This window comes from Lethenteron reissneri, chromosome 25 (genome assembly GCF_015708825.2).
Source record: "Lethenteron reissneri isolate LAM-NWPU_2019-01 chromosome 25, ASM1570882v1, whole genome shotgun sequence".
Classification (NCBI taxonomy): Eukaryota; Metazoa; Chordata; class Hyperoartia; order Petromyzontiformes; family Petromyzontidae; genus Lethenteron; species Lethenteron reissneri.
The window spans coordinates 12,791,155-12,815,554 of record NC_083803.1 but is presented as its reverse complement, the minus strand read 5'-3'; the positions used below and the strand labels follow the sequence as shown (position 1 = coordinate 12,815,554).

The following is a 24,400-nucleotide window of genomic DNA, read 5'->3' as shown; positions in this document are numbered from 1 at the left end:
TGTATGGTCACATGAGTGTGAGTCGGAGCTATAACTACAACATGCCTGGAAAATGTGTGAATATTTGCAGATCTGGTTCGACTGAAACTAAAATGACGGTTGCATAAGGTTAAAGGACAATGACATTGATTGACATTAACTCTCCACGAGATACAAAAAAAACGCGTGGCAGTTAACTAACTTCACAGATTAAAACAAAGCCCCCCTTGCAGCCCAAGCGACGCAATTTGAGGTCAATCGGCGGGTGAACATTACACCACAGCGGACGTGACCCATACGAGCAAGAAAACACTTTCCTTTGCGTCTGAGCTACAAATGGAAACGCGTGGGATGTCGGTGGCTCTCGCACGGCCGAAATGAAGGAACAACGACAGAAACTGGAGATGATGGCCCGTGACAAGTGCGCATGGCACACGGTGCTCACTCACTACCCCCCATCCCCCCACTAAATTCGTTTGCACAAAGCGAATCCGCCCGGTCTGGGTGGTCAGGTTTTGGGGGGTGGTGAGGTAGTGGGGGGGGTGTAGGAGGCGGCTGCAGCATTGGCGCGTGCGGGATGAGCCCTGCGAGCCGCACTCTCCTGCATCAGCAACATGACCAGCATGCTAATGGTGCCGCAAACCGGCACGGCCTCCGCAGAAACCCGCCCGCGAGCAAACGCATGCGCAGGCACGCGCGTCCGTGCGCGCATGTGCGCACACGGACGCGCACACGCGCGAACACGCACGTAGCAGAACGCGCGCACACAACATAAATACGCACACGTGCACATTGCATAGGCGCGCGCACACGTACGCACGCACACGCACCACGCACGTGCACATTACATAAATACGCACGCGTACACACAATACGCACGTGCATGTTACATGCATACGCACGCGCGCGCGTACACATAACACGCGCGTGCACATTACATAAATACGCGCGCGTACACGTACACACAATACGCACGCGTGCGCTGGTGTTTTATGAATTTGCCACCGTCTAGCCGTGCGACTGCTGAATTTGAAGCCCCACTTTTTTTTGGCGCAGCACGATTCTGAAAGAATCCATCGTGAAATGCGGTGCGTTGGAGATGCCCATACAATTTATATTGAATTCTCTTTGAGCAATAAACAAAAACTAACTTGTTCCGTGATCTGGGCTAAAAAAGCTCCCGCGAGATAAATCGGGTCAAATTGGTTGATTGACCTTGGCATTATTAAATCCTTTATATTAAGTTCGCTTGCTTGCTTGCATGCTCTTTGCTTGCTTACGACCGTGCAAATCTTTCGGTCGTTTTTTAACCCACTTCCCGTGATCCAATCGAGCTGACATTTTGCACACAGACTCGTTGTGCGAGACAATTAATGTTCGTGAAAATTTTTTTCCAAAATTTTACACTGTTTAGGGAAAACAAATTAAATATTTAATTACCAATTGCTTAATACTGGCAGACAATCATCTGACCCATAGGTGGCAGCCATCTCAAGCCAGAGGACGAGAGGACTCTAGCCGCCACGCATATAAAGGATTTATAGTGAAAAACTTTGTTTTTACGGGTTATACTTACATTAAGTTCGCTTGCTTGCGTGCTTGCTTGCTTGCTTACGACCGTGCAAATCTTTCGGTCGTTTTTTAACCCACTTCCCGTGATCCAATCGAGCTGACATTTTCCACACAGACTCGTTGTGCTAGACAAGTAATGTTCGTGAAAAAAAATTCCCAAAATGTTACACTTTTTAGGCAATAAAAATGTATTTTACATATATTCAAATATAACTCATTCATCGCTTTGGCTGAACGTCAGAGTGTAAGAGCCCAGAGCGTAACCCCTCCACAGGCCGTGGCGGAGTAGCGCAGTTGGTAGCACCCTCGCTTCCCATGCCAAAGGTCGCGGGATCGATCCCCGCGTCCTCCACAGGCGAATATATTTTTAAATCCTTTATATTAAGTTCGCTGCCACGCATATAAAGGATTTATAGTGAAAAACTTTTTTTTACGGGTTTACTTGTTTTTGATATTCCACCAGGCAGCAAGAAGGTGGCATATACGCCGGTATAGACAGCATCAAGTTAAGGTGCCAGTATTTCTGTGAATAAAACCATGCATTCATAAGGAAAACAATTAAACAAGTGTTATGAAAAAGGTTATTCTAAAAATATATATGCTTTATTTTGTGCGTTTAAATGTTCAGAAAATGTGTAAAAATAACAAAAATATGAAATCGAATTAGTCGAATACTGTATAACATGCAATGTTGTTATCGTTATTTTCCAATGCTGCTGCAAAAAAAGCATATTACAAATTTGTCTAACATTAACATTTATGTTGAAATGTTTAAAACAGGCATGCTTACACACGACGGCAGATGTGCCGTGTGGAAGCACCTATTAATAACGCAGGCACGGCTTCACAAAGAGGTGGTGTGATCAGGATTCACAGTGAGCATGATGTGTATTTTTTCTCGACATATGATACCTATATTTGGTAGTCATTTAACACTGAGTCAACAAATTGGAAAATCAATGCCAGATCCAGACATCCCATGGCACTGTGAAGATACACATGGCCAATAATTAAACTCTGAACGCCAGAACTGTAGAGAGATGCACGACGACCCCACTAGACATGAGTACTTATTTAAGGCTGAGTTGACCTAGGGGAACTCAAGTGCAAGCACTTGTCACTACTGTTAGCCGTCATCGGGAATGGAGCCCAGTGCGTGAACCACTTCACCACCATGTCCCGACACACACACACAAATAAACTAAACAACAAGCGGGCTATGCTGACTAAGTGTAAATGTAGCGAGGGCTGCATTTGCTAAAGCTGCCAAATGGTTAATTGAGCGAGACCGTAGCATGGAATTGCCCAGCTCGCACGAGGCCCCAGGGCGAATAGCATTTGCAATGAAAATTAAGCTCACCTCTCTGTCCTGCCAGAAGCAGCCCTCCCTATTGTATCTACATTCCGTAATTTCAGCACCAACACACATGCGAACTACTGCCATCTCTTTCCCCATCCAGCTGTGGAGCGACTCCTGTGATGAACTCTAAATCAGACAAGCGGCCCAGCCTCGTGTCACTCCGTGTTAAGAGTCCCCAGCCAACCACGCATGAGCGCCCCTATGCATCCCAGCTTTGGATTTGGTTCTAGTTTATGAAATTAAAATAATGGGATAGTTTTACGGTGGTGGAAATTCCAACATTTCAATAGTAGGGGGGGCATTCTGTCTACAGGATGAGGGCACTGTTTGAAATAATAGATACATTAATCAAACACGAACAAATAAACAAACAAGTGGGTTTCTTTAATCATTATAGAATGTAGTCTCTTTTAATCTATGAAGCTAAACTCTGAACCAGTTCCAACTTCACTCGCACTCATCAGAAAGGTATAGCCAGTTATAATCATTATACTGCTGTGTAATCCATTGGGCAAGGTAGGATTACAGGTATACAGGGAAGCTATTCAGACATAGACAAACGTGTAAGGAACAATTTCACATTGATGCCGGGACATTTAATCAAAACGACAAGATATTTGTAGGATTACACTATGTAACATAATATTTGTTCCTGGTAGTGTTATTTCGTTATTGCTTATGCCTAAAAAGTATTTTAAAAATAGCTATTAGTCCCCACAAACTTTGCTTTTGTGACCAGGACAGTGATATTTTGAAATTTACCTATTTCCAATGAGAAAACGGGCGAATTTGTGTGTTTTCGTTCACATAAAGTCAGAAAAAACAACATATGAATCAAAATTAACATGTATTTATACAAAAGTAATACAAAAATGACTACAAAAGATTTAGACACCAAGGCGCACTACCACAGGCGGGGAATAACAGCCATTTTCTGTACTTTTGAGGCATGAGAAATTAGGAAATAACATTTACTACCCAGGAACAAGAAAACTTGTTAAGGTTGTCTTAAACACTTGTATTAAACTTGTCCTGTTGCCCATTTATATTCTTTCAAATATTTGACGCTTAATATCTTCTGATCTACGAAGTCTAACGAGCTGAAATTTTCTACACAGACTGGTCTTGCGTGACAATTCAAGATTTCATTAAAATAAACGGTCCAGGTCCAGCCGATCCTGATCCTCTTCGTGTTTTTTTACTTAAATTTTAACAATTAAAACTCAAATTCTACCCCCCCCACCCCTATTCTAAAATCACGAATGGTCTCGCCCAACCACGAGGTGCAACGTCTCGTCCAATCAGAGCGGCTGTTGCTGGCCAGCCTATGAGAGGCCGCGCTTAGATCGCCGCTCGTCATGGCGCCGAAGCGGCCGCCTGTCAATTCCCTGTGATCGCGAGGAGACGAACTGAATCGAACTAATATTGTTACAATAATTACATAGTTATAATCGTCATAAATAGTACTATCGTTTGCTTTGTCAACGCCCGTTTCTATGTCGCTATTTCATTATACCTGATGATAATTGCTTGTGTTGCAATCGAAACGTCGTATGCTATTATTTAATTTAATTTATTATTTTATCTTTAGACGTGACTTAACCGAAAGAACCAAATAATAATTCCTGCAGTCACGAAAGTTCTAAAATTAAGATTGAACTTTGATAATGATTTTGAATTAAACGCCGGAATGCTCTCGCGATTTAAATTGTCAAAGTAAATGTTCTAATTATTATTGTTCGTGCAAGTTTCTTAAAAGCGAAGTGCTAAATATGTGCGTGTTGAATACCGTATCGCGTAATGAACTGTTGTGCATATTTCGATTTAAAGCTTTCGTGACTGCAGGGATTCATATTCTTGGTTCTTTCGGTAAAGTCACGTAGAAGGGAAATCATAATATTGCTTTATATTTTGTATTGTTATTATATTATTTCCCTTCTACGTGACTTTACCGAAAGAACCAAGAATATGTTGTGCATATTGTTAGAGCATTGCAGTTTATAGGTGTCTTGTCGTATTGTATTATACAGTACAGTGTGCAGCCCTGTGAGAATGAAGTCTTGGAAGAGGCGACAATGTAGAAAGATGGATGGGAAAGAGAAGAATGTATCTATTTTAAGTCTGGGACAAAAACTCCACTGAAAGTCTTTGCACAAGTGATCAGATTCAAAGGCATATATTTATTTTCCCCTTCCCCAAAATTGCATACAGTTATTTCGAGCAATCTCACAGAATGACAAGCGGAGCGTTACAGTGCACTGATGAATAATATCAGATCATATGCATGCATGCACTGGTCAATCAACACAGACGCAGATTAAAGCTGTGTAGAAAGATAGTAATTCTGGCACTGGACTCATCATAAATATACTGTCACGGTGACATTCATGAAGTCGTGCGCGATTTTGCAATCGGATGATGTTTTAAAACAAACATTCTGGAACTGAAACATTTCCAGGAACAGTAATTATACTACCTTGCACTACCTTTTTATTTTTTTACAATTCGGAGCTTGTGCGTGTCTTGCAGCGAGAATGGTGAAGTAGGGGTTGGCTTTTACTGTGCAATAATCCACGTGACCTAATCTCATTCTCGTGCCACGCACATCACTGACAGGTGGTGATATCTGAACATTGCTTGGGCATTCTGGAGGTCAACTCAGTACTACCCAAGGATCAACTCGTGTGGTGGGAGAACATTATCACTAGGGAAAGAAAAGTGGTCCAGCATTGAGCATGAAATTAACAGTACGCCCCTGAGGAATTGTCACGGATCGGGGTCATGTAAACTAACACAACATGTTTTCGCAGCCGACATTGAGCTCGCAAACGTGAAACGGTTAATATTTTGTTTTAAATCTGATTGGTTGTTCCTGTGATGTCATGACATATGTTTAAACATCCGGGTCGGGTGACGTGATTATTTTGACATCCTGCATGTGAGCGGACTTCCTGGGATCTTGTCCTGAAGATGCTTGGTGCAGTTTCAAGCAAAAACAACGTCGTATCTGCTAAATTATATTGCTGAGAATTGTCCTTAAACTTGCCGATAAGCAGCGATGATAATTGAATGTGTTTTAAATGCTTGTATGCCTGACTACTAGATTTGTTTGACTATGTTGGGTGATGGAGGGTTTTATGACCAAAAAATGTGTAGATCATTACGGCCTAACCTAGAAATACATGATTAATGAACAATATATATCAAATGTTTTATCTTTAGACAATCATGTGTAGGTGTGTAATGATGTATTGATGAATGAATGGGCTGACTAACACCACTGCTGCATGTGCTGTGCTGACCTTAGTAGGCACTGCTTTAAAACACTTGTTATAGCAGTAAATTATAGGGCTACGCAGGAAATATGAAACTTATAGGGCTAATTCAACCGAGTTTAAGTGTGAAAGATGGGGGGGGGGGGGCGTGGTGAATCATTCTGTAATAAAATGTATACGAGAGCTCTGCTTTTATCAAATTGGTGCCTATCATGGTTGGGTTCAACCAAACGCTCAAGTTCAAATGCTTATTAAACATATGCTTAATATTCGAAGGTAGATTGCCAAAACTGTGACGCTATACTGTATTGTAATTTACTAACACTCATCCATTTTTATGACCATTTCCAAAGCTAAACAACAACACGCAAAATACGCAGAGCAAATGTGATGATGAATCTGAAGGGGAATGGTAATGACTACGTAGTGTTTTTGGTACTCGGCACGGACAGCCTGAGAAAAATGTCAGTGACTTCCACACCACTGCTGTTTATGGAGCAATTTTAACCGTGATACCAGCCGGCAGTAGCCATTGAAGATGCTGCGAGGCATGACCAAAATTGCAGCGAGGCAGGGAGAATGTGCCATTGGCAATGCTCGTGTTGTCGTTTTATAGAAATGTGCTGATTATGATGCACTTGAAAAAATACAACGAGTGAAGACAAAGGAGGCCAAATCCATATTTCTATGGTTGGGTCCAGTCTCGCCATATACAGGCAATGTATATGGTAGTCATGAGGGGAGTTTGCTTATTGTATTGACCACAAAGGGACGGTGGGATAATTTGGAGGGTGGATCCTGCACAGTACTTGGATGGGCGACCACCAGGGCTTGCCAGTTGTATGTACTGTACCTTGAACTTCTTTCGCGCCGTACGTAGCTAATCGGAGATGCAGGGCAACGATGACAAACTTAATGCTAAAAAGCAGTGACAAAGAAATTCGTTTTCAATTTAGATTTACAAGTGCATAGTTCCAGTGGCTTTCTAATATCGGAAGGAAAGGCGTTCCAGACGGCCACAGAAGCGCATCTGAAAGCGTGCTTTAGTGAATGAGTTGATGGTTGGAAATTATCATGGGGCTGTGATGTGTCCAGGACATGACCTTGCCGAGTGTCCGCTCCCTCGTATGCGTGCTCTTTTCTCCAAGTACTCTGCTTTTCCTCCCACATGAGGCCAAACGCTCATTCTTAGAATATGTCAAGCATCCATTACTAGACTCTCCTTAAAAAGAGTCTAAAGACACCGTGAGCCTTTCCTCGGTAAATAATTGGCATCATTATTATGTTTATAATTGCGAATCAAGTGCATTAGCAACAACACCACCGGTTTTTGGTGAGGTTTAAATTTGGGCACTTTATGATTTGAGTCGGACCATCCAAGGCAGTTGAGTAATAAAATTTTAAATAACGTGGTTCACTTTGCTCTTCACATCACCTATAACCTTTCGTTTGACAAGCACCACTTTTCAAGCAGAGGTACGCAGTGTCATTTTCTTTGTGCAAGTTGCTTCTGAGCCATTTTAAGAGATTATCTGTGCCTGCCACAAAGAGAGTAATTCATGCTTAGGATTATATTCAGTAGACGGACCTCGCTGTGTTGTATTTATAATGGCCCGGTTACGGGCTCTTGACGTGTGTGAAATAGGTAGATACATATGTACGATAATAGTAAGGAGCGGTAGTGGAGTGGGTAACGCAGTGCGCTATGAACATGGTGACCCGAGTTCAATGCTCACGGCCAACACCAGTAACAATTATCTGAGCTGGGCGTTGCCCATTTCTAGTTCAACTCGGCCTCAAATGAGTACTTGGTGTGATGGAAACATTGCCACGAGGGACAGGCTGTCGAGTGCGGTGCTGGCCACCCACTCCCCTCTTGTGCCGTTCCAGCCTTGAAAGCTAGCTTTCTAGCTGCCACTGCTATGCAGAGTAGCCTGAAATCAAATGCATCGCTCCGGATGACTGCTGCAAAATATGATCTTGAGTTTTGATTATAGTGTGCTGATCTTTAAAGGTGCATTGAAAAATGTTGATACTCTATGGCTGCAAAGTTTGGTCGTACATGTTATGTATATCGTTTATTGTTAAATTTGAATCACAGTTCCTATGATTATTGTTCCATTGTTTTTATAGTTTTATTTTGGTGATTCGAAAACGTATGGTTTAGCCATGTTTGTTTGAAGTACAGAGTTAGCCTGTGATAACTTTAATCAAAATTGTCTTATGGTTATTGATTGACTTGCATCCCACTGGGATTTTTGCACACAGCGTGTTTTTTTTCTGTTGCACGTAGTCACTTTAAGATGTTCTTTGTGCATGTTTTGTTTGTTGCGGTTGCACCCAGTCAAGAGCCGCATGGCTTACAGGGCTATACCGAATAAATGAAACTGAAAGGTACTCGCGAACAAGGCTTGCTACAACAGTCTGATAAGGCTATACGGGGGACCCTCTGACCTTAATGCATATATAAACCCTATGATATGTAGAAACTATTTAGCTCTTCCCGTTAATTAAACCATATAAACAAACAAAAATTTTCCATTGCTTTACAGGGGGTGGGAACAGTGGTGAGTGCATTGCACTGAATCCAGCGGCCGCAGTTTTGTTCCAGGCCTCATGTTGTTCTGTACTATGGACAGAGCAGGACGACCTCCGCAGAGATGGAGCGATGAGATCAGCTTGTGTTGCAGGCGCGAGAGATTGACTGTGGGAATGGCGACAATGTGAGGAGGCTCTGGTTGAGCAATCTTGGCTAACATCAGTGGTGAGTAATATCTGAAGCAGTCCTGAGCTTCACCAACTTGCACCGACTATCGTGTTGAAATATGGTCAAACAATCCCTATAAGGCCTACGTCCAGTGGTGGATTGACAGAAAGCGAGTACAAATATGATTTTGTCATTAATGCTCAATTTCCTGTGAAAAAGCAGGTTAACGTCCTCGAGGGCCTAAGACTGATACAATTCTAATCAGTCTAATTATTCATGTAAACCTTGACCATTTAAGTGCAAAATCAAAGAGCAACATTTATGGTTGGGTTATATCTGCAGTCGGGGGCACTTTGGGCGATCGTGCCTATTCACTTAAAAACCAAAACACACTGCTGTGGCTGTACAAGACTAGCAACCAGGCCAACAATAATCCAATGAAACGCTGCTCCCTCGGACAACATTCTAAGAGAACTAAATTCCCAGGCTGGCTCGCACAAGTTCACAACCTCATTGCCTCCAAGCACCACTGGCAACTGTCAACTTTCACCAATGGCCACCAAATAGAGCATGCACACAAACACGCAGCATATTGTAGGTATTTATTTACTACTATAATGAACCAAGAATGTCTGTGTGTCCCGCGTGTGACGTCACTACACGTCGGCCAGCCCCCCTCATTGATAATCATGAACAGGTGACGTCACTCCACATCGAACAGCCCCCCTCTGTAATAATTATCGAGGGGGTGACGTCTTCCAAATGGACACCCCCCCTCCATTAATAATAATTAGCGGTGACATCACTCCACATGGAGGGGCGAGGCGCCTCCTCCCCCCTCCTCAGCGTCAACTTACAACCCTCACTACAAAGGCAGAACCCTCACGTCATGCGATCTCCATAACGCTATTGAGACATCAAAGTAAAAAGGACGTCATTATGAACAAGGGATTACAACCTTAAAATGAAATAGGTCTGTTACCGTGCCCTTACAAAATGTACACGAATGGATGCAATGAATATCACGTCACGGTCTGCTTTTCGCTTGCAAGTTTCAGATTTACTGAAATACACCCGTCCTTGGACGGGCAAAAGGCTAGTTAGTATATGTATGTTGGGCCAGCTAGCGATGAATGCTTTAAATTGGAAGGTCACGAGTGAAATTCTTAATTATGGGTCGACTCAGCCCATCTTTCTCAAGTCAACATTGGTTGTCGTATAGACAGACTGGCCCCTGCCATAGTACTGCAGAAATTCAGCCACTGGCTAAGAAATGAGTGTATGACATTCTGTTGTCCAATGTTAAAGTGGCACTACATAGTTACATGAATAATGGCACAAGTATGTACATGTGCAGCCCTATTTGTCAATCCACTGCTGAATGAGAGCCTCCTCACTCCGTGAAGGGCATGGGGGTTGTTTAACCATTTCATGTTTCACTGGGCAGTGCAGGTTGGTGACAATAGGGAGCATGGGGCATCGGAGCATAGCACAGTACAACAATTGATATTTCTGCACTGCCCACTGCTGACAACATAGCCTCGCATTAGCCGATAACAACTGTTTAAAGTATGCCACTCACCCATTTAAGTGCTGCTCGGCTACAGTCCTGCTTAGCCTATGAGTTCTGACAATATCAGGAAAATGCACGGGCAATAGGATCAAAGGCGATGACTTAACGCTCCCGACACCCTTAATTCACGGCAGCGATGCGGTGCCAGCATCATTCCCGCCGTGGGCACTGGGCGTCCACCAGAAGGCTCGCATGAATGTTAAACGCCGAATTTCCTGAGTGGCTCCGCACGCCGGTAACCAAAAGCAAGTCCAGCAGCTGCAGCAAAGTAGGAACACAGCGCCACCGTGTCTCACGTGCCCTCTGAGATCTCGCTCTTCGTAATGGCATTCGATGTATACGGAATGGCAGCCAAAGGAGAGAGCGTGTCCGAGAGAACATGGGTGGAAAAAACCCGTTTTTTCCAGCGGCAGGCATCGGGTTTTTTCTTTAATACAATTAAACCCGATTTCGGGGAATTAAAACCTGGTTTAATGAATACGAAACTCTGATAGGCTTAGGCTGCTTCCTCGTCGGTGCTGCTATCGTACTCGGGGCCATCGGGCACGGGGTAGTCGTAGAATGCGGCGGGCAGGTTGGTCTTGATGAACACGAGCTTCTCCACAATCGTGGGCGCCAGTGAGTTCCTTAGCTTGGAATGGATGAAGCCCATCGTTGAGAATTTGGCGAAGTGCGGTTCTGCAATTAGAACCAATTAAACCGGATTTATCCCAATCTCAGATGATCGGGTTTAATATAAAAAGACAATTAAACCCGATTGTAAAAAACCCGACTGTGCCACCCTTGCGAAAAAATTACCAACACAGAGATGGAGCAATGGAGATCAGCCCGCGTGCAAGAGCGAGATGGGTTGCGTGAAAGGCAACAATATTAAGAAAGCTTTGGTTGAGAAGTGAATGCATGGCTGTTGATGACGACGGCAACGCCAGTCATTGACTTGCAACAATGACGACAACATTCAATGCTGTGTTGACTTTTGCTTTGGAACCAATTCATTGTTGCAAAAGGGGTCATGGTCTCGGTGGCTTCTCATCCACTTAATGAATATATAGTACCGTACCGTTTTCATTGTCGACTATCACAGAAAAGCACACACTCGCGTACACACGTGTGCACCGTAGTAAAAGGAATTGTTAATTTCTTCTGGCTTGAAGGCCAAGCTAAAACCCGACCAGAGCAACAATGCGTTCTTACAATACAGCGGCACACTTGACTGCCCGCTAGCAGCACCAGCAGCTCTTTAGCTAATTGCTCTGCGCGGCAGAGCGTCATTACCGTGGCCATGACGTGCGTACCTACGTCTTTCACTACTTTTTTTTCAACATAGTGCCAAATTCCTGCGAGACCGCTGTAAGACGCGAGCAAATATAACGCCCAGTATAATATCAACCGCAAAAAGTGGGTGCCAAATGCTGGATGGTCAAGCAGCTGTAAACGCAGCAGGAATAACTCATACCTTTTTGTTGCGTCGATACATTTTGCGGCATTCAATTTACGGCTTCGTATTCTCGAGGTGTTGGGCGTGATTAAGCCGCGCTTAAATCTACCCTTTCTGTAAATAACCACAAGCGAGAAGTTATAATCCCAGCTCCGTTTATTGCGGCGAGATATACGTGGCCATCGTAAATCAGCCACGGGGCGCGGGAGGGTGACCACCGCGGATCGCGCGGGAGCCCAGCCTCTGCCATCGCGCCGCCAGCCCGTGGCTCGCACGCTCCATGCTCGCACGGCGGAGGAGCCGGGGAACGCGCGCAGAGCGGCGAGCGTGCGACACCGGTGTGCACATCCACTCGGTCGCCCCCAACATCCTTCGCTGTGCTCCATTGTGACGAATAAAAATAAACATGCCAACGGTATCCAATTGGGGGGCATGCTGCCGTGGTGTAACGAGTTAGCACACTTGACTTGCGATCCAGAGGTCGCCAGGTTTGGTTTGACCTCCCGGTGAGGCAGATGAAAGAATGGGACAAGGTTACTTCAATGACCCCTTCACCCTCCTCTGTTCACCCGCAGTATAAACAGGTTCACTGCAGTTAATCGATTGGTAGTTTGAGTGGTTGGTTAGAGTGTGGATCCTCTCACCTCTTCCAAAACGTGTGGTAAGTGTGGAAGAGTAGGCCAAATATTCTCCAGAAAAGCTCCCTTGACCTCCCTCTAGTGGAGGCCCTCCAACCAGAGGTCGCAATCGGGTACCCGATACCCGTACCCTACCCGATACCCGGCTACCTGTACCCGGCCGGGTACGGGTAGGCCGTGAGTCACTGGTGAGTAACCGTTTGTCACTCATTTCCCAACGTCTTGTCTCTTCTCACAATTCAAGTTCCTAGAATCAACCCACCCGCACCTGCAACATGGCTTCATCCCAGAGGTTGCAATCGGGTACCCGATACCCGTACCCTACCCGATACCCGGCTACCCGTACCCGGCCGGGTACGGGTACCTGTTTGCGACCCTGGTGCGGCCAGGTACGGGTAAGGAATCAAAACCCGTTTGCGACCTCTGCCTCCAACCCTCGAGCGAGGTTCTCGAGCGCTCCCTCTATTGGAGGTACTTGCAAGTATATGCAGGAGTACATCTTTGCATTTCCCACCTCCATCCACTACCTGAACCTGTCGGTGATGAAGCTACTGACTAAAGGGGGAATTATCCTTTTTCAACAAAGCCACGTGTTGTATCAGCAAGCATACAGGAGTCCAATACATAACGTAGCATGCGGCCATGTACAATTAAAATGGTAATCGCAGTCGCATTCCGTTGCTTAGCGACGTGGCCTTGAAGAGCGAGCTTTGAGCCTGTTTGGAGAATGAGCCTCCTCTACTATGACACGTACGATCACTAATGGGTAAGAAGAGCACTAGACACCTATATATGTACTACAGTTCAGGGTTAATGCCCAGGAATCACAGCCACGAAGATATCTTAAACAATTGTTGGGGTTCATTGTTCATAGATGCAGATGAAGGCAACTTTTCAAGATTCATCCCAAGGCTCCGAGCCAGTTTCTACGATGTCGTAGTCACATCATAGACAAAGCTACATTTTATATACATTGTATTGTATACGTTGCCTATAAACACGGGTAGTTAATGGTAATATATGCATTACTAAATGTGTAATTTACACCGTTGTACGTGTCCTCTGTACACAAGAGAAGGAGCACTTCAGGTGGTAGTTCGGTCGGCATGATGACCAGCCACTTTTATCTCCCTTGTGTTCATGCACTGTACGAGGTGCTCATTTCAGGCTGAATCGACCTATGGGGAGCTCTGTTTCAGGTTCGGATACAAACCGCCAATGGCTTTAAATTTGACCAGGAATCACTTGGGTCACAGTGGAGGGGTGGCTCAATGGATAGCACAATGCACATCAACTCAACGATCAGAGTTAAATTCTCAGCTAATGGCTTTTATTATTTATATGTACATGTCACACACACACACGCCCGTGCATAACATTAGAATAACTCTTGGGATGTTGCCTAGAACAACCTCTGGATGTGCAGTTAATTCTAATATGAATGACGAGCAGCAATAATGCATAATTAAGGCCAATAACCCTGGTGTTTTAGCCAAGGCCTAATTTGTCGCCCACATTTGCTGGAGGAATTAACTTGTCCATATTTACTTGATGTCTCATGTCAGGTGCAATCAATATGGATAATTGAGTGATGGATGGCTAGTTTCCCACACTGCACTCATTAAGAATCTGGGGCTGGCCATACATGACAAGCGCATTAATATCAGAAACATCCAGGCTTGCTCACTTTTTTGCTCAAATAACTGACTAATGTAACGCTCAAATATAATCTTAATTTGAAGCTTTCGTGACTGCAGGAATCCATACTCTTTGGTTCTTTCGGTAAAGTCACGTAGGTAGAAATAAAATATATCGCGACGTTTCTAATGCAACACAAGCACCCGTTTTCAGGTGAAAATCACGACAGCTGCGATGTCTGCTGCGAGCAGCACAAAGTCTGCTTGTGTTGCGTTCGAAACGTGATTTATTTTATTTCTACCTACGTGACTTTACCGAAAGAACCAAAGAGTACGCTCAAATATAAGGATAAAAATAATAGTGCAGAGCCCTGGTCGATCCACTGCTGGTTGAATGCCTCTGCAAGACGTGTCAGTCATGTCGGGGGGAGGAGGGTTGTAGCACACACTGGTCAGCATGGGTTTGAGAAGCACAATATCACACACCACTGATGTTAGCTGTGGTCGGGAATTGGACTCGGGTCACCGGGTTCGTAGCACTGTGCGGATATAACGGCACCACCGCTGTATTCCATAATAGTCGAATTGGGTCCCCGTGCTGAAACAAGTGGTGGCAGTGAATATCTCCACTTGAAGTCTTGAACCTGGGGTGGAAATTCCCCATACTTATGGCCGGAATTGTTCAACTGTTAATTATGTGATCCTAAAATGGAACTCAATGTATCTACCCTGGAGGGATAACTGTATGAGTTGCCTTCCAAGTACTTGTGCGTTTTTGACTGCAGCTATCTAACCACAGAGACACGTAGCCACATTCCGGAATTATATAGTCCATAGTGCCGATTAGAGGGCGCAGACCCACTGAAAATTACGCATCTCACAACAATCCTCTTGTTTTTTGTCTTTCTTTGAAATTTTCACACGTAAATTCTAACTTAGCAATCTTTGAAATACGTAATCGACCAGGCTATGCGTTAATTGTGTGTTGACCGACTCTCTGTGTCGTTTTACATAACATTTCGATACTTTGCTAGGTTATTTAATTTTAGTGTGTTTCTTTCTCCCCCTAAGCCTGCTCACTCCTTTTTGTTGTACTCATTGACATGTAAATGTTGTCTCTAACCCCTCCCTCTCGCTGCCTCCGCCCCCCTCTGTCTATTTAAGGCCACCCCACAGAGACGATCACCCCTCTCTGTACCTGTGTTGCCCGCTGTGTGTATCTTGGTGATATCTGTCTGCTTATATGTCTGTCTATAATTTTTTCTGGTTAGATTTTATGTCGCTATTTCATTATACCTGATGATGATTGCTTGTGTTGCAATCGAAACGTCGTATGCTATTATTTAATGTAATTTATTATTTGTCTTTATACGTGACTTTACCGAAAGAACCAAAGAATAATTCCTGCAGTCACGAAAGCTCCAAAGTTAAAATCGCAACTGGTTTCAGAAATTGACCTGGCCATTACCTCCACATAAAACAAACACCAAGTCTAAAGGGTCAGCCTCAAACCCTGTAAAGAATAATAATACAAGGCAATGTGATGTTTGCTGGTTAAATTAAGGGTATTGAATTAAACATGTAAATTGTGCATTGAAACAGCCACCACCAATGTTGCGTCATTTCCTAGAATTTATAAAATCCCTTTGTGACCGTATACAATGCAAAGGTGGATCCCATTCAAAGCTCCTTTAGCAGTCACACCAATTTCTACATATAAGATCAATCTATGTAATTGCTGGATTAACATAATTGTTACATTTGTGTCGTTTTATAATCGGTAGGATTATGGGATTAAGGGGAATGGCATTAACGCGAGCAAACAGAGCATGCATCATATTTTTTTCCTTCACAAACATTATTTTGCATAGAATTCAATTAATCCCATCAACAAATACATACGTTTAAAGTAGCATGGAAGACAATGACATGGAATGTTCATTCATGACCTTTTCCGTTTCATAATTGATTTTGGGTCAGATCGTGTTGAGTAAAATTTTAATTTTGGTTGTACATCCACCTCTACCTGACACATACATACAAATAAATAGAATTGTCAAGTGAAAAAAACAGGGGCCAATATGTAGTATTGCTTCGGCACAACAGTAAGCAATTTGGTACAAATAGTGCCGCTGGTAAAGTAGTTGCAATCAGCATCATCACAGAGTTACCAAGATTGTCAAAATCTCCCCCAATCTTGTCTTGGGCCTTAAATACTGTAGGTGGTATGATGCCATTAAACAATCTTTCCAATTGTTTTTCACTTCACTACCACTCAGGTTTGCATTTTTAATGTTAGTCGTAGATAGACCCATTTTAGGGATGCATCACATTACCACTGCCCACGTGGTTTTTCCAGCCTTGCTATGCTTGTTGCCAGAGGAGAAAAATATTCTTGGCTCATCAGCAATAAGAGTGGCTAACAGATACGGTGTTAGAATCTACGATTTCCTAAATCACAAGAACATGAAACCTCCCCACATGTTTCTTAATTACACTCCATGCAATTATGATGTTAACATTGCAAGAATTAGTGTTATTAGACTACATTTCGTGAGGGATGCTGCCTTGGTGTTATGGTGAGCCCACTGCATTTGTAAGCGGGAGATCACCGATTCGGTCTCCCGACGCGACACAGGTAATCAACAGGAATTATCACCATCTGTTGCCTCCTCGTCTCTCTTCTACGACTACTACGATCATGGTTTACAGCTGCCCCACTACACAAAGGAAGATGTCTCTTCATTCTTTAAGACATCTCAGCCTTTGAAACTCCCTTCTGTTTTTCCAAACCTCGTAAAACCTGCCCCATCTCTTGTCAACGCTCACCAACGATTCTGATTTAGCTTGCTTTGCAACTGCACATTTTACAATACAGACCTTAAAATGTATCCTTAAATGTATACATGTTTTACTCAAGAGACCAGTCTAGTCTCATTTGCAAGAGAAACCTGGGGTATTAGTCTGCCAGTAGGGGGCGGTGAGTGCCATGTATAGTCCAAATTGAGTAATTAGGCATGCAATAATTAATCTTGATTTGAAGCTTTCGTGACTTATGTTGAGACCAATGGAACAGAGAACACAAACGAGACTGAAAAAAATTAAAACAATATAAACGAGACGATAAAAAAACAAAAAGGAACAAATTATATAATCCAATTGCAACTGTAAATCGTGACAATTCCTCAAGTCGCTAGCAGAGCAGTAAATGGATATATCGGCCTACTTTCCTGGGAACCATTATTTAACAAACAAAAATACATTTGGGTCTCATTTGGCGGAGGCGATCAACTCAATGACGGCAGATACCCCTTGCATAGCAGGAGACATTTATCTCTGTTGGTTGAAAAGCGGCAGATTACAAGTTGAAGGAATACTCTTCCAAAGTGAGCGTCCGGATCTCACCAGCCTCGGTTATAATCCCGACAAGGATAAATTGGCCCGCATGAGCTGAAAGTGCTAACCGCGTCAACAATCCGTGCCTTTTTCGACCCTCCGCCACCCCCCCTCATCCCCCTGCTGACCGCAGCACCCAAACGCTCTCTCTGGGGTCACAGCCCTTAAAGCCTATTTTGGCCGCTGTGATCAGTCCCCCAAGATTTTAAAAATGGCAACGACACCCGGGGTACACTCTTGGCATGGAGTCTCCCACCCCCCTCCTCAACGCCTCCCGCCGCTACCACCCGCCACCTCGTGAAATTCCTGCAGATTAAAGAGTGCTTGTGAACTTCAGACGAACGCAGCGTGTCACTGCAACAGCACGCGCTGATTCACTGGCACCTGCCAAGCCAATCCCCTACCAACCACCTTCATACTTCATCGCTACCTCTCTCTCTCGACCCCGCCTTGTCCCCCTCCTCTCCCCTCTGTGTCCATGCTGATGACCTCTCGCACCGTGGTTCAAGTCCGTTTCCATTGGTGGGTGCGTTAATTTTGGTCATAATTAACCGTTCTCTCTCGACGCTGCTCTGGTTTAATGGTTATCGTCATACTCGACTTACAATCTAGAAGTCGCCAATTCGATTTCCCAGTGCGGCAGATGAAACAACGGTGCACGTTTCTTCAATGTCCCCTCTCCTGTCCAATTTGCAGCATAAATGGTTACGACACAAGTCGGTCGATCGGTAGGTCCCGTTTGGTGGTGTAATGTGTGTCACCTAGAGCTCCGTCTAGTGGACACACTTCTGCCAGTAATGGCGATTAGAAAGAAATTGCAGGGCTGCTCCTTTACCTGTTTTCACTGGTTGATTAATTGATTATTGATTGAGGTTTTTTGTAAGTATCATACAATAATACAATCCTGTGTTTTGTATTTTCAAAGCGGCAACTTGTTTAATTATTGTACGTTTGCTTTATTCAAGCTATGATACATTTATGTTGATTATATGATTTGTTGACTGTAGAAAGTTGTACACAGTGGCTCCTGCTGGATTTGTGCAATCCCAAGAGGCCGACACTGTCATTCACCACTCCCTGAAATAGTTTTTGGGGACTTGTTTGTCAGATTGTCAAAAAAACGAACGTAACCATAAAATGTAGTCAAAACACAATTTCTAAGCAACAAAAAGTTGACAACGCACTTGATAGAGGGCAAGAATTTAGGATCGCCCAGCATATGCTTCTGTTAATCTGCTCACAAGAGTGGGTTCAGTGTACTAATATGGGTATACATTCCCATTCGGGTGGATCCCGTGCTACGCATCACGGCTTCTTGAGACGCAGCAGCATTTAGATGCTGCATAAATCAAAATTGTGACGTAAAATATTACCTTCCTGCTGCACTGTGCTTACACGTTTAAATGCGCTGTAATGCAAACGCCCTACTGGAGGTGGTGTGGCGGGAATCGGGAAAATCAATAAACCAGACAGGCAGTCATCGCATTCTCATCGCCAAAGAAGGGGTGCAGTTATTTTTTCTCGTGTCTGCCAATTGATTGATATTCAAAGGAGCTGAAACGAGTCACTTTTTTCAAAGATTTCATGAAACATGATGAAATAAATGTAATTAGAAACTTTAACATCAGTTTTGAGCAATATCAAAAAGTCAGCTTATCCTCAAACCAAAACAAGCATTGATCGGTGCTCATCTCCATCGGTGGCTGAGCCAGTGGAGATAATTTCACATTCCTCTCCGCACAACGACCATTTATTTCCCAGAAAGCAAGACTGATTTTATTGACCCTAGGGGGATATTGGGCCATTAATTAATGAAGCCATGACCAGGTTTCGAACCCACGATCTTTCTAATTGTAAGCCGGGTTCTTTAAACAAGCACCCTGTGGCCTAAACATCCACAGCAGCGTAATATTTAATGTTGCCGATCCATCACAATGTCGACGTCGCTCTTCTGCTGCGTGCGGACAACTGCGCAAACAGCTGCCTCTGAAACATCTGCACCTCCAGCTCGCCGGGCGTCAACGGTGGCATCGAGAGTGATGGCGCGCGCGCGCCTCTTATCGCGCTCATCTTTCCCAACACTCAGCTCCCTCGAGCTGCCCGACACCTCGGCTGCTGATGCCGCGCATTCCGTGCTCCCTATCCGAGCCGAGTGCCGCGATCGGCCACCAAAAGCCAAATGTGTAGGGGGGGCCCTTCCTTACACCCCGGGCCGTGCCACACCCTGCCAAATATTACTTACCGCGCACACATGCCAGGAGGCGAGCAGCTGTTCCAAACACAAGCCAGATCCGGGCAAGGCTGGATCCACAAATAAACGTGAATCACCTAACTCGCGTATCGGCCACCTCTGTCAAGCCCCGCATCCCCACAGGAGAAAAGCACCAGGACGTTGCTGCTCTTTTAACCTCTTGGCCATTTCCAACGTTCAACGCTCTCGCATTGTCCCAGCACGTGTCCACTTAACACCGTCGTTAGCCCAATGATAGCCGTGGGCTGCAAAGGCGCGTTGTCGCCATGTGAAACAAAACCCACCTCCAGAACAAGAGCATCCTCCTTCACAATTACAAACAAGAGTCAATTTATCAATATGCTAAATATCAACTTCTGCCTAGATTCATTTGACCTTTAAAAAAAACATGTAAATATATGTTGCCACAGGTTTATATATGTTTTTAAAGCTCAAAAGAAAATTGACCAAATAGTCCAAGCTGTACCATTTCTGAAAATATCTCAGAGGCTTTTCATTTGAATGATCACATTAAAGTCCAAATGTTTTATTTCTCAAATGTGAATTGGGAAATGCTCACTTCTGTTGGAGTCAATAGTAAAAATTTTATTCCTATGGCAGGGACAAATTTTCAGAAAAACCACTGCTGACTTCCCACAAACAATAGTCATTTCATTCGATGTCGATGGAGTTGAACCCGCAGATCGGACTTTTTTGGTCACAACTATCCGGTGGTGATGCGTGCGCTCTAACCACAGTGCCCATCTGGGCAGACATTTATTCTGAAACGGTCAACACAAATAAAAAAAAACAATCCTTTCTAAAAACTCTGAACACTTGCGTTAAACCAATGCTGCCATCCATAAAAGGTGGGGAAGAAGCACATTTTTTTAGAAACTAAATTCGAAGAACACTTGGCCTGCTTCGCAGTGCGTTCATTGCGCATTCAGCCAAGTACTCCGTGCACGGTAACAGGCGGGGCTGAATTTCAGCAAGGTCTGTCCAGGCCGGCAACTCGGAAAATATTTCCAAACGTGGCACACCGCATCCAGTATACTTTCGATATGGCTGTGCCTACTAGCCCCATGCCAACTCCAATTGTAACAGCGATCCGGAAGATATTTCGGTGAAATATGAAGCACCTGCAACAGGGTTTTAAGGCACGGAGTTCACTGGGGCATTTCGCGACAGCCAGGCCGTCCTTATAACCCCCGAGAATTGCAGCTACTCAATCGGGAAACACTCACACGTAAATTGTCACTCCGCTGCTGTTGTGTGTTGCATTCATATCTGTGTGATGTATTTATAGGTGGCACATTCACAATTTCCAGGCAGCCCGAGTCACAATGTGACACATGCACACAAGTAAACAAGCACACACACACACGCATGCCCACGTGAGTACAGTGTATATACAGTATATTTAAGGGAAAAAATTGCCAAATTGTCTGGTGGCAGTTTAGTCCGAACGCGTTAGTGAAATCTGGCCCTAGAACATATTCAAATACAGTAATTAGAATGCATCCGTGATGAAGCCAGTTATATAAATTCCACATTACTTTGGCAGGAGCCAGCCTCTCATTTGCAAGAAAGTGTTTTTTTAATCGTAAACTAAACGCATGTCAACACAAGAGTACAACAAGGTATATTCCAGAAGAAACTTTTCCCTTCTCCCAATAATATGCATGTGCCATATAACGTCAATTGGGAACATGGAACGTCAATTGGCCGGACTTGGTGAAAAGGTTAAACTCAGAATAATGTCATTGATTCAAATAGGGAAACGGAGCATCCCGCTCCCCATGAACCTGGGGCTCGACTTATCAGTCAATTTCGAAGCATTTTGTTAAATCTGCAAATGCCCCACCACCACAACACCAGCTACGAATGTTACTTCTGACAGTTATTGTTGATCAATCTCGTTTAGAGTTAGGTTTGATTGATTTTAGGAGAGCCTATTCTTCCCGCCTGCCTGCCTTGTCTGGACTTAAGCCCCAGGCACGAGTCCTCATCACCAGCTGTTGCCACTCAGCACACACATTTGGGTACCAACAATGCATGTAATGTCATTGGAATGCGGGCACATTGTCATCTTACTGTGTAAACACGCGTGTGCCTGTACACACACAAAACTGGCTTACACACATGCGCACACGAGTGCATTTGGTATGTCACGCACAACTTCGATGCTGTATCGTTCGTGACACGTGAGCTGCGTGTGTGTATGTACGCGCACGGTGAGTTAAAACACAAATGCGTGAACACACGTGGCACGGAACGGATGCGAGCTCACATGTATTGATGCGCACACAAATGCGCGTAGGCGCACAACGTATGGACGGCAATTATATTAGGTTGGACAAAGACCCCCTTATATTCGTGGACTGCCGGTCTTCATAGGTGCTCGTTAACAGCATGTCACAACAATCTATTAGGCATGAACACACGCACATATGCGCAAAAAAATCGTTAAAAATTATATTACACTGGAGGTATGGACACAGACGTACATGCACGTATGGCTACACACATGAGTACATTAGATATGTCCGTGCATGCATGTATTATCGCACATGTATTATCACACGTATTAAATAAATTAAGCACACAGAGACGGGTATGAATGGACACGTACAATAGAAGGATCCGCGCAGTGCATAGACCAACACATGTATGGGTACACACACATGCAGCGGTACACTTAACTAGAATATATAACGATCCATGGCTACGGACACATGACCAACGCGCACGCACACACGGACATGCACGGGACAATGTATAGGGTCAATCAATGGACATCCATATCTATGAACACACGTATTGACACGCGTGCACGTGTGCATAGGGAGATTAGCGCACTCTTTGATGGTATAATACAATAATTTACAGTCCTGTCAATCAACTGCTGGATGAAGGTTTCCGTTTCGATCGTGGAGATTGTTTGACTATACTTCACCATGCTGGTCAATGCGGGTTTGTGACGAGCTCGATGTTTAGCCGTGGCCGGTAATCGAACTCGGCTCACCTAGTTCGCAGTGCGCAAATCGTACGCAGCTCACCCTTACGCAGACACACACACACGCAGACAGACAGACGTCGCCTCACCGTCCGCAGAAACTGAATCTCATCCTCGCCGTCGCCCTCCGCGCCCATGGTCGTGACTTGTCAAGCCCTGCGGTGTTTGTGTGGTGGTGGTGGTGGCGGGGGGGGGTCGCTGAGTGTGGAGACCGCCGCACGCCGCTCCGCTTAATCCGAGCACTGAGACTCGGGGCACGTGCGCGCGCGCGCCTGCATCTCGCTCGCGCGCGCGCGCGGCACCGGCGACACGCCCACTCTCAGACGAACCCTCCCCCCTCCTTGCCCCGCCCACTTGTGCTTCAATGCCCCGCCCACTGAAACACACTCACGTTCTTTCGGTGAAGTCACGTAGGTAAAAAAATGAAATTAATAAAAATAAAATAAAAAATAAAATCACGAGGCAGCAAATCTGGCTGTGACGGTCCCACCTGATGACGGAGAAACGTCGTGATTTTATTTATTATTTTATTTTTATTAATTTTAATTTCATTTTTTTTACCTACGTGATTTTACCGAAAGAACTAAGAGTATGAATCCTTGCAGTCACGAAAGCTTCAAATCTAGAACACTCAAGCCCCGGTCACTGTAAAAACAAGCCGTGCTTCGAGCCACGCCTACTGAAATAAATCAAGCCCCGCTCACGAAAAGACAAGCTTCTCCCACTGCATCAAGCCCCGCCCACTACGAAACAAGCCCCGCCCACTACAAAACAAGCACCGCCCACTACGAAACAAGCCCCGCCCACTACGAAACAAGCACCGCCCACCACAACACGAGTACCCCCCCGCCCACTGAAAAAAAGCAAGCGCCGCCCATTGTGCATCAAGCCCCGCCCACTGCACAATAAGCCCCGCCTACAGTGCCTCAAGCCCTGCCCATTGTGCATCAAGCCCCAGCCCCGCCTACAGTGCCTCAAGCCCTGCCCATTGTGCATCAAGCCCCGCCCACTGTACAACAAGCCCCGCCCACTAATAACCAAGCCCCGCCCATTGTGCATCAAGACCCGCCCACTGCACAAATAAGCCCCGCCTACAGTGCCTCAAGCCCTGCCCATTGTGCATCAAGCCCCGCCCACTGTACAATAAGCCCCGCCCACTAATAACCAAGCCCCGCCCATTGTGCATCAAGACCCGCCCACTGTCCAATAAGCCCCGCCTACAGTGCCTCAAGCCCCACCCACTAATAACGAAGCCTCGCCCATTGTGCCCTCCCTGGTCCGCAGGCCACGCCCACAACGAAGCGAGTCCCGCTCCGACTGCAACGCGAACCTCGCCGATGCGAAGCTTCGAACCAAAGACAACTTCCCCCCCACCCCCACCGACGCCTGTGTCGCCTCTACAGACTTTCGGGGCTAGTTGCTGTCAGCGAGGAGCGCCTACGAAGGCCGGCAACGGCACTCGAGGGTGTGGGGTGGCCAGCACCCACGCCCGGCCGCCTTTGTCCCCCCCCCCCAGTGGCGATGTTTACACACCGCACCAGGTGCTCATTTGAGGCCGAGTCGACCTAGGGAGGCC

At 45.1% G+C, this 24,400-nt stretch overlaps 1 protein-coding gene across 1 annotated transcript in view; it reads right to left on the bottom strand.

Annotated features, from left to right (window-relative positions):
* LOC133347254 (ryanodine receptor 2-like) overlaps nucleotides 1–23,047 on the bottom strand; it is a 323,764-nt gene extending 300,717 nt beyond the window's left edge. The window contains 1 exon segment of the mRNA XM_061559372.1: nucleotides 22,914–23,047. Coding sequence (XP_061415356.1) covers nucleotides 22,914–22,961 — 48 coding nt within the window. The 5' untranslated portion in view covers nucleotides 22,962–23,047.
* Between the last annotated feature and the right edge of the window lie 1,353 nt (nucleotides 23,048–24,400).